Genomic DNA, 10,929 nt, shown 5'->3' on the forward strand with positions numbered 1-10,929 from the left:
ATGAATAACAAATCTTCTGCAGCTCAGGGTCTCCTGTTGTCCAAACTAAACAGGTTTCCTGCCATTTCTGCTTTAAAGAGAAAATGGTAGGAAGAAAAAAAGAAAGAAAATGATGAAATAAAAATATGCATGTTCCACTGTTAACTCTATGTGGTTGTTCAGCAGGCATATACTGTGTGCCTTGGTAGGGCATACAGACTGGAAGGGATACAGGTAAAGACTATGTTGTATAGCTGATGCCTCTGTCATTCTTTCTTCTTTAGGCCTGGTCTCCAAGTCTTCTCCTAAGAAGCCTCGAGGACGTAGCATCTTCAACGCCCTTTTCTGTTGTTTTCGTGCCCAGCATGTTGGCCAGTCAAGCTCCTCAACTGAGCTTGCTGCATACAAGGAGGAAGCCAACACCATTGCCAAGGTAGCTAGATAGGGTGGTGTGATGAAGTAAAGCAGGGTCTGCTGGTGGAGACTCCTGTAGACCACAGCAAGTGGACAAAGTAGCCTTGCCTGAGTTTACAAAGATCTCTGATTCAGAGACTCCCCCTCTTTCCATCTCCTTGCTCTTACTTCCTGTTTGTGTCATGAGCCATCCAGATGCCCCTTTGGTTTCCGAGGGCCCCTGCAAGGTGCTTTGCATATATTGTCTCCTGTGATCCACACAGCAACTCTGGAGAATTCATGGGATTCCTACTTTGAAAATACAGAAACTGAGACCTAGAGGGTATGCAGTGCCAGAAGAGTTTATAGCTAATCAGTGGTAATGCCAGAATTCAAACTCAGATCTCTCTGACTGTAAAGCCTATGTTTGTTGTTTTCTACTATGCAAAGCTGCCTTCCAAGTTTTACCTGATTTGCAGGGAACAAAGGAATTGAAATTCTGCCATGCTCTTTTTTTTGTTACTGTTGTGTTTTTTTAAAATAGTTTAGTGTATTTTAATAACAACTTAGAGGAACGGCACAGAAGACATACAATATTAGAAATGTATTTGCATGTTGGACCACTCACTTAGAAAAGCATAGAAAATGAATGGAATCTTCTTTATGATAAAAATGATACAACATTTAGTTGCCATCAATTAGCATCTTACTTGTTTTAAAATAATCCAAATGCTAGCATTGCCCAGAAAAAAATCTAACAGGTTTATTTATAATTGTTATAATGTTGAGCTACTGAAACTTATTCACTGGAACATTTTGACTTGATTTAATCTTTTACATCCCTATGTTAAAAATTCACACAAATGAAAATGGAAAAACTGCCAATACTTGATTTCTGTTCCCCATTTCTCCACTTGCAATCATATATGTGGGTGCTTTTTGACCCCATTGCGGGTGGGGGTGGGAGATGGGGGTTTCTATTACAGGAAGAAGGTGAGAAAAATACTATTTTTTTTTTATTTTTTAATAAGAGAGGGGAGAGAGAGAATTTTTTTTAATATTTATTTTTTAGTTATTGGCAGACACTACATCTTTGTTTGTATGTGGTGCTGAGGATCGAACCCGGGCCGCACGCATGCCAGGCGCACGCGCTACCGCTTGAGCCACATCCCCAGCCCCTATTTTATTTTTTTGAGAATGAAGTTTCACATCACAGTGGATTCTTAAACACACTCCCCATGTATATAGCATGCTACTTGGATGTCTTTTGGCATAATTGTCACACATTTGGCATGGATAGCACACAGATTGGTGTCTTCAAAAAATCCAACCAGATAAGCCTCACTTGCCTCCTGCAAATTACCAGTAGTTGTACTCTGGAAGCACAGATCTGTTTTGAAGTCTGAGCATTTTATCAGATATAGGAAGGGGAGTTTACAAATCAGAAGTTCAGTGGACTTCTGATAATGTCTAATTTCATGGAATGCCACCTTACCACCCTGTAACAATGAGGTTTCTTTGCCTCTCCTGTAAAGGGTATACTCTTGGGAGTGGCTCTTATAACCAGTTGTTGCCTAGGTGCTTTACTACCAGTCGACTTGTAGGCAGTCGGCTTCATACAAACCATAGTAGATAGGCCTCCTTAACTTACCCGCCCCTTGTCCTTCAGCTGGAGCTCATTGACCTCTAGGTGGTGCTGTCATTAAAGAGTGACGGCTCTGCCATGCTCTTAATAACCCTTTCTGATATGCGTACAATTTGGCAGGGGTCGGGTGGGGTACTGGGGATTGAACTCAAGGGCACTCAATCACTAAGCCACATCCCCACATCCCTAGTTAGACAGGGTCTCACTGAGTTGCTTAGCACCTGCTTTTGCTGAGGCTGGCTTTGAACTCGTGATCCTCCTGCCTCAGCCTCCCAAGCCACTGGATTACAGGCATGCATCTCAGTGACAAGCATTGTGTCTACAATTTTGAAGGTGAAGCCAGCCCTGACCAATAAATATTATTTTGCCAGTGGCACCTCTGTGAAACACCAAGGTCTAGCTGTTCTATCTCTCTCACAAAATCACACTAAAGGGCTGGGGATATAGCTCAGTTGGTAGAGAGCTTGCCTTGCATACACAAGGCCCTGGGTTTGATCCCCGCACCAAAAAAAAAAAAAAAAAATCAAAACCATATTAAAGGACATGTTTATCAGTGAAAAATCATTTCATTATCCAATGGCGAGAAATGGTTACATGAAGTGCAACATGACAGTATTACTAAGCAATTAATTTTTTTTGGAGAGTCTCACAACATGGAAAACTATTGAGTTGCAACATTAAATGAAAAAGTAGGTTGTGAAATTATATAGTATTAATATTACGGAAAAAAGACTGCTAAAACACACTTGAAGAAAACATACTAAAATGCCAATACTTGATTTTTGTAAATGCTGGGATTTTAATTTTTTTCTTCAAGGTTTTCATTAAGAATAGTTATAACAATTTTTACATCATAATGTTTTTATTAAGCAAAAGGTGGGAGGGGGTATCTTTTTGATCTCTGTATTCCACCTCCCTTCACTCACATTTTGGGTACCCATAATTGCTTCACAGTGGCTTATTTGATGTTTTGTGGCACCTGATGTGCCCCCTGTCTCTCCATGGAAGGCATAGAAACTGTTTTCGAAGAGAGGCTGGGTTTAAGGACTAAGCAAGAGGCTAAACAGCCACAGTAGGAGTTCAGGATTTGGTTCTGCCTCTAACTTTATGTCTCTGAATCAGCCATTCAAGTTCCTTGTTTCTTACTTTGTCAGCTGAGAGGCAGTGACAGCCAAGAACAGGGACACTGTCTTCTCTATCCTTTATCAGGTTTAATGTGGAAAGAAAGCTCTGGCCTTGACAAGATCCTTGTAAAAAGGCACTGTTATTATGTAACTGGTTCTTTAGGAGGCAGAAGCAGTGGTTTGGATGTGGGTGAGTTGGCACTGACCACCTTCTTCTCTCCCCTAGTCGGATCTGCTTCAGTGTCTACAGTACCAGTTTTATCAGGTATGTGACTCTGGCCAGGCCTCTGATCCCTGGCTAGTGGTGGGCGGGACAATGCCCTTATTCCCTATGCTGAGAAACCATTCATTCTAAATATTTGATGAGAGCCCACCATTAAGTTTGGGTGATAGCTGGTGCTACACATCCTCTTCTTGCAGTTTTTAGCCCTAGTTGCCACCTCCAATGTCAAACACTAGGCCCCCTGGGAGGCTAAAACCAAGGACTCAACTCTACCTCCTTTGTTCTCTGCCTTTAAGTGGTGCCTGTCCTGGGTTGGTGATTCCAGTTCCACAAACAGCCCTGCTTTTCCCACAGTTCTGCAGCAGGGAACTTTTGGGCTTTGCTGGTGGGTACATCTCAGCATCCTGGCTCTGGTTTTAGATTCCTGGCACCTGCCTGCTCCCAGAGGTGACAGAGGAAGATCAAGGAAGGATCTGTGTGGTCATTGACCTAGATGAAACCCTTGTGCATAGCTCCTTTAAGGTAAGTTGACATCTAAAGCTCTTCCTATACCATCTTGGGCCTGTCCATGAGTCTAACAACAATTGCTGTGAGGCAGCCTAAAGGTGAGGATAGAAGTGAGCAGAAGGGAGAGGCCAGGCCCACTCTGGTGTCACAGATATCTAAGGATGTTATTCCCCCTAATCACTGCCAACAGGCTAGATCTGCCCCCAGCCACATAGCACAGATAGCTGCTAGGACTCCACACAGGGGAGACATAAAAGCATGGTTCAATCAGCTCTGGCCTTGCCCCTGTATTTATTATCTGGATATTTGTTAACCCAGGGAAGCCATGTAACTCTCAGCTCAGGTAAAATTTGGCTGAGGAGGGAACTGAGTAGTAGGGAAAACCCGAAGGGGATGTGGCATCCAGTACTGGGGCAGGAACCCTTTGTGGGCTGCCAGTAGTTTCCTGGAGTCTTCCAAGATCTGCTTCTCCCCACCCGTCCCAAGAATATGGTGGGGCTTCCTGTCTCTTTCACCATGCTGATATTATTAATTTTTCTACCTTCCAGCCAATCAATAATGCTGACTTCATAGTGCCTGTAGAGATTGAGGGGACCACTCACCAGGTAAGTTGCCTGCCTGGTCACACCCAACCCAGACAGTAGGGAATCTGCCTTCTGCTCCACCTGAACTGAGGTCCTCTGCCCCACTCAGGGTTTTATTCTATCAATTGATCTCTTTTCTATAATTTTAGCTACTCCTATTTTATTGGTATCTTTGACACTCAAGTCTTTGTCCTCTTAAAAACAAACAAACAAACAACCCTTCAGCCCCTAGCTGTCACCCTTTTTTGTCTTTGTAGCCAGGATATTTGAAAGAACAACTTACATTATTTAGTATAGTAACTATTGTTTATTAATCACCACTTCTCACGTGGCCAACACTTAGGGATTTATTGCATTTGTGTCTATTCCTGAATAGTTGGTGTGTCTGCCTCATAAAGGCAAGGAAACAGTAGTGGTTCTCTGCCTGGAAGGCCCATATCACCATGCCACCTGTGAGGAGCTAGTAAATTTCTTCCTCCCCAATCCAGGCATCTCTTGGAAACCTTGTCTTATTTCCCTCCCCTTCGGTCCCTATACTGGATGCTGCCCAAGTAACTGCTCTGTAGACATTTGTCAAAGAACACATGACTCTAAATAGAACTAGGCTCCAGCCCTATATAACCTGCTCTATATGGGGTTGAGGATCATGTGAAGTTTGTAGGGAAAGACCTTATGCTTGCTCAGAAGGCCTGCCAGTTGGCCTCACATCAGAGGCCATTGGAACCTGGTAGCCTATATATAGTTGTTTTCATGACCTGGTCAAACAGTAGAGGAGGTTTGAGGCTTCCATAGGTTGTCACATGTCCCACCTCCATTAGAAGGAGGTTTCTGCATCACCCCAACTAAGAGGCTCTTTCAAACCCAGCAACCCTTTACAGTCTAGTTGAGGATATGGAGATAGGCCTTCCTCTTTTCTCCATGGATTTTGCATACTTTGAAACAAGCATATATATATATACACACACACATACATACATACTGTGACCTCCTGATTAATGAGGAGGTCATGAATAATAAAAAAGGGATGAGATTAGGTTGAGTTTGTGGCTCAGTGGTAGAACACTAGCACGTGTGATGCCCTGGGTTTGATCTTCAGTATCACATAAAAAAATAAATAAATAAAGAGTGGTAAGGAGAGATCAAGCTTGATAAAAAAGCCAGGAAGAGGGAGGGGCTTACTGTGGAGGTTGAAAAATTGGCAGACTAATGGGAATAAAATTGTGGCTTCTTGAAAGAGAGTGGTTCTTGCAGAGTTAAAAGGAGCCAAATTAGTTGGTGGCCAAATTGGATCGGCTCTAGAAGGGAGTTAGGGTAGGTATGCACTGTTTAAGCTAAGGAGTGGTATGGATAAGAGGACTTTGAGGATTTAGTTCTAGAAGCACCTATGTAGGCTGATAGCAGGAAGCAGTAGGACACAGACTGTAATCAAAGAACCTTTTAGAGCAAAATCTGCAAGATTGGGGCTGGGGTTGTGGCTCGGTGGTAGAGCGCTCGCCTGGCATGCGGGAGGCACTGGGTTCAATCCTCAGCACAACATAAATGTAAAATAAAGATATTGTGTCCACCAAAAACTAAAAAAATAAATATTAAAAAAAAAAACCCTGCAAGATCATTAAAGGTGGACACTGGTGTTTGCGATGGCTGGTAGGTGTGAGTTTAAAAGGGGGCAGTAGGGTGCTATAGCATGACACAGTATCTGTGGTCATCAGGGAGAAAAAAGTTCAGAGAAGCCAAGTGAAGGCAGAGGTTTGCCTGATGGGGACCTGGATGGACTGTCCTGCTGGAGCCAACGACAGAAAGCTCCCACAGAGGCTGTGGCTGGATTCAAGTAATCCAGGATAGGCTGTTTCCATCCGTGAGGCCTATTCTTGATTACTTGTTTCTGGAGGCAGCTGATAGTCTACCGCTGGAATCAGAGATGGCTCCTAGGACATGGTATATGCATTTCTTCCTGAGCTGGGTTAAGGTTGGGACCACTGAACCCGCAGAATACTGATGAGGGAATGATGCTAGCCTGGGCTGGAGCAAAAGGTTCCAGCCCACTGGCCTAAGAAACTGGGATGGGAAGTTGACCTGTTTGCTACTTTCTGTATCCATGGTAAAGGAGACCAACACATGCAGCTTCTGCCTCAGAGGGCATCTCCAACAAGCCCCTCTGCTTCTCCTCAGGTATATGTGCTCAAGAGGCCTTACGTGGATGAGTTCCTGAGACGAATGGGGGAACTCTTTGAATGTGTTCTCTTCACTGCCAGCCTGGCCAAGGTACCTGTGGGCAGAAGGGGAGGAAAGAACAGGAACAGGTGTGGCAGCCACAGGTGTGGTCCAGCAGCTGCTTCCTGGCCCTTAGGATACCATAGGGGTACCATAACTGCATCCAAACCAAGGCATCCTCTCCTTCCAGTATGCCGACCCTGTGACTGACCTGCTAGACCGGTGTGGGGTGTTCCGGGCCCGCCTGTTCCGGGAGTCCTGTGTGTTCCATCAGGGCTGCTATGTCAAGGACCTCAGCCGCCTGGGGCGGGACCTGAGGAAAACTCTGATCCTGGACAATTCGCCTGCTTCTTACATCTTCCACCCAGAGAATGCAGTGAGTGGTCCAGACAGGCGTACAAAGTAGGGCTTGAGAGAGGGTGTGGGCTGGGGGACCAAAGCCTTCACCAAAGGAGCACACTACCCCAGGTCAACCCAATAGCCTGCAGGGGATCAAGGGTGAGAAAGGGAAGAAGCGGTAGCCAGGAGATTGACATTCCCTTTTTCCTGCCCAGGTGCCTGTGCAGTCCTGGTTTGATGACATGGCAGATACTGAGTTGCTGAACCTGATCCCAATCTTTGAGGAATTGAGTGGAGCAGATGATGTCTACACCAGCCTTGGGCAACTACGGGCCCCTTAGCCTTCCTGCTTCCAAGCAACGGCCATCCCAGTAGGGGACTTTGCTACACTGTGCCTTTCTGATCAGCCTGACAGACTGAGCGGAAGCTGGGGCACCTCACCAAATGGGGCCTGGAAATAGGGAAAATTGATTGGAAAGCTTTAGGGCAGGTTAGGTGCCCAGTGGGCAAATCAGACCAACGATATCCAGAGCTATCTGCTTCCTGAGTTGGGTTTCCAAGATGAGTGTGTGTGAGTGTGGTGAGTGTGAGTGAGTGTATGTATGCAGGTGTGTATTGCGGTGAATTGTGGCCTTGGGATAATTCAGTGTTTCAGTGGGGGAGAAGCTGAAAGATCAAGACTCTTCCCAAGTTAGTTCATCTCTTCTCCTGTCACCATATGAGCCACTGAGCTTTACAGGGATGAAGACTATCACAGGCTCCATTGCCAAACCACAGCCTTCCCTTAGTGTTGTAAGGCCCATGCCAAGGAGAAAGGAAGGGCCAGAGGCTGCCTTTGGATGCCCCAGGCACACTCCTTCCTAAAAACTTTCTCCAACCAGCTGCTGCAGACAAAAAGATGCCATTTCTGGGAAGATGAGAACTTGTTTCCAGAACCAGTATCCCCGCGACCATCAGGTCCTGTGGCCCACCAGCTGCTTCCCTCCAACTGACTGCCTGCCGTGGGCCCTTTCTATCTCCCCAAGGCTCAAGCACTGGGCTTGCCTTCCTCACCACCTAGCCATAGTCTTGATCCTCTGGGGAAGGAGGTCTTCTCGTTGCCCTGGAAGAGGACAGATAACTTATTTCCGTTCTTGACGCCATTTTAAAATTCTCTTTCTAAACATGGAGAGTTGGGCCTGGTTTGTTTCTGGCAAAGCTGCAGTTCTGGGCCTGAGGTGAATGTGGGCAGTGCTGGAGGCGCAGGAAAGATAAACCCCCAAAGCATGAATGTGCATCCCCTTGGCTTTGTAGATCAGCTGAGCTGCTTTCCTAAGTCTGCTCTTCAGGGATTCTCATTGGTGCTGGCCAAAGCACTTCTATTTCAAAAGCTGGGAAGGACTCTCTAAGCTGTCCCAGCCCCTCCCATTGCTTGGGCAGTGCTCTTTCCTGTTGTCCTCTCTTGGGGCCTGTCTTATGCCAAGCTTTGTCTGTTCCAACCTTCATCTTTCCTAGCTGTCATCTTTCTCTCCTGGGCCTAGAACTCCTGCGTCTCCAGGACTGAGGGGAAAGGGTCGTCTTATCATTTGGTTTGTCATCTTCCTGAACTTTGGGTGTCTCTTGTTTTCAAAGGTTCTTAATCATGAATGCTTTCAAGGTCACAAAATGGAAGTTTCCCCATGGCAGAAAAGGGGAAGTGCTGCTGTAATTGGGAGCACAGGGGGCCCCCCAAAAGGGCCTCACCTCAGCATCACTGCCTTAATCATGGCCTCCCCAGGGGCTGGGTGGGGTTCTCTCCTCTCTTCCCTCCTTCTCCCTGGAGTGGGAATGAGTTTCTTTCCCCATCTCTGTTTTCCCTGGAGGCAGGTGTCATAAATCATTAGTGAATTGCTTCAGGTGCAGGGACACCGCCCACTCAGGACTCATCCTATTTTCCTTTTTAGTTTCCCCACACTGGTTCTACCCTGAGAAACTAACCAATCTGAAGAAAGCCAGGTGGTGGAGTAGCAGCTCAGGGTTCTGAGTGGTAGCTGGCTGACTAGCTTCTTTTTGCAGTATTCCACTGCAGCCACTGTCCCTCCTTGTCCCAAGTTTGTGAGGCTTTGTCTTTTAGCATCACAGAATGGAACAGAGCCCCCAAAGCTCATGTGGTCATTTCCCCCAGCAGCATTCCCAGATCCCTGTGGGGTCCTGGCACAACTGAGGGGGAAGAGTGTTCCAGGTGCTAGTAAGGAATGCCATCTTCTGATGGAAAGTAGAAGCTTGGACTCTTAAGGCCAGCTGTGGCTTCAGATCCAGGCCCTGGCCTCAGTGCCTCCTGCCTGGTGTCAGGAGAGGCCTCTTTCCGAAACCCTACCCTGAGGGTTAACCCGTGGCCAGGTCTTCTGCCATTTGACCCAGCCACACTTTTCTTATTTAAGCAATAAGAGGCTCAAAGCCGATTGAATTTTAAGAAACTTTTCTGCCCTCCTTTGAATCTTCCTGTTTTTCCACATGGAGGAAGAGGCTGTGCCACTCCCCACCCCCTTTTCTCTCAGACTTAGCTGAGTGCTTAGAGCATTACCCATGACCAAAGCCCAGGCTGGCTTGGGGAGAGTGTCCTGCATGAAGCCTTGCTTTATAGAACTTTCTTGCCCACACACAGTTCTTCCACAGAAATGCCATCTCCACTTACCCATCCTTATTTTCCCAGAAAAGCAACTTGAACAGACCTAAACAGAACATCGGTGTGAACCAGAGCCAGCCTGAAGCCATCATTGCCATCCACTTTCTAGTTTCACAGTGCGTTAAGAGCAAGTGATTGCAATTCCTCAGAGGAATCAGGCAGACTCATTTTTTGAAAGAGGGCAAGATTGGAAGGGAGCCAGTTCATCCCACTATCTGTCGAAACTGGATTTGGGAGTCAGGCCACCGTGCCTGGTGTCAGCACCAACTCAAGCCATGCCAGGAATCTGCCCCCTGCCAGGTTCAGTTCTTTAAGGTGCCTCTTCAGGGACACAGTGTGTCTCTCTGATTGGGCTTCTAAATCAAAAGCCTGATGTTCGTGTCCCTCTTATAGGGGGAGCTTTGGACACAGGACCAGTTTGGTAAAGGGTCAGGTAAGGGTTTTCACTCTGCACATTGTAGAGGGGACACTCTGTAGGCCCATGGGTCCCTTAATAGAGAGGTTGAGTGAATTTGCCTTCAGTTAACTTGGGACCTTCTATTTAGCTCCCTCTCCTGCCTCCCAAAGATTTTTTTTTTTTTTTTTTGTATGTTTAAATGTGTAAACTCACCTCTTAACAGTGGCCCAGAAGCTTCTTTATACTAAAGCATAGGAGTCTGAAGGCAGTCATTCCCTGGGAAATGGATCCCATGCAATTCTGCTTTCCCTTTCTTATTGGGAGGCCTCATTAGTAGGGCAGCCCCACGAATGGCTGTTTATGTAGTTTTCCTGCCAGGCCAAGTGTATGAGAAAGGTAAGCCTATTTTCCCTTCAGATCTTCAGTTGGTTATTTAACCACTGTGGCCCTTAAGTCACCTTTTTTGTGAAATGGGGACTTAGTTTTGTCTTTTTCCTTTTTCTTTTTTAATGCCAGTAAATATCTGCATATTCAACTGTGGGAGAGGTCAAAGGTCTAGCCATCTGCCCCCCTCCTTTAATGTTGTGGGGCCTGTTCCTGGAACAGACCCTTCTCTTTGGCCCATGAGCTTCTTTGCTTGTAATTACCCTAAGTTTGCCACATTCCCCTTTCAAGATGCCATTTGAAGGGGAAGTCTGCTTCCCACTGTGACTGGGGTATGGGATTCTGACTACCTTGCTTCATGATTTGATAAATTTGTTGTATTCAAAAACTTGAAATGTAGGACGCCATTAAGTGTCTGTTTATATTTTTGGAATATTTGTATTACTTACAGTTAATTAATAAAAGCAGGTTTAAAAAACCTACCTGGGAATGGGAGCTG

General features: G+C 45.9%; 1 protein-coding gene across 1 annotated transcript; it reads left to right on the forward strand.

Annotated features, from left to right (window-relative positions):
* Positions 1 to 217: 217 nt before the first annotated feature.
* Positions 218 to 10,912, forward strand: Ctdsp2 (CTD small phosphatase 2; the record flags this gene model as incomplete). The annotated part of the gene is made up of 7 exons (XM_015482623.2): positions 218 to 412; positions 3,368 to 3,406; positions 3,785 to 3,886; positions 4,420 to 4,476; positions 6,625 to 6,717; positions 6,857 to 7,042; positions 7,221 to 10,912. Coding segments are annotated over 7 exons (798 nt in total), but the record flags the coding sequence as incomplete, so codon positions are not given.
* Positions 10,913 to 10,929: the final 17 nt, after the last annotated feature.

Source organism: Marmota marmota, unplaced genomic scaffold (genome assembly GCF_001458135.2).
Source record: "Marmota marmota marmota unplaced genomic scaffold, marMar, whole genome shotgun sequence".
Taxonomy (NCBI): domain Eukaryota; kingdom Metazoa; phylum Chordata; class Mammalia; order Rodentia; family Sciuridae; genus Marmota; species Marmota marmota.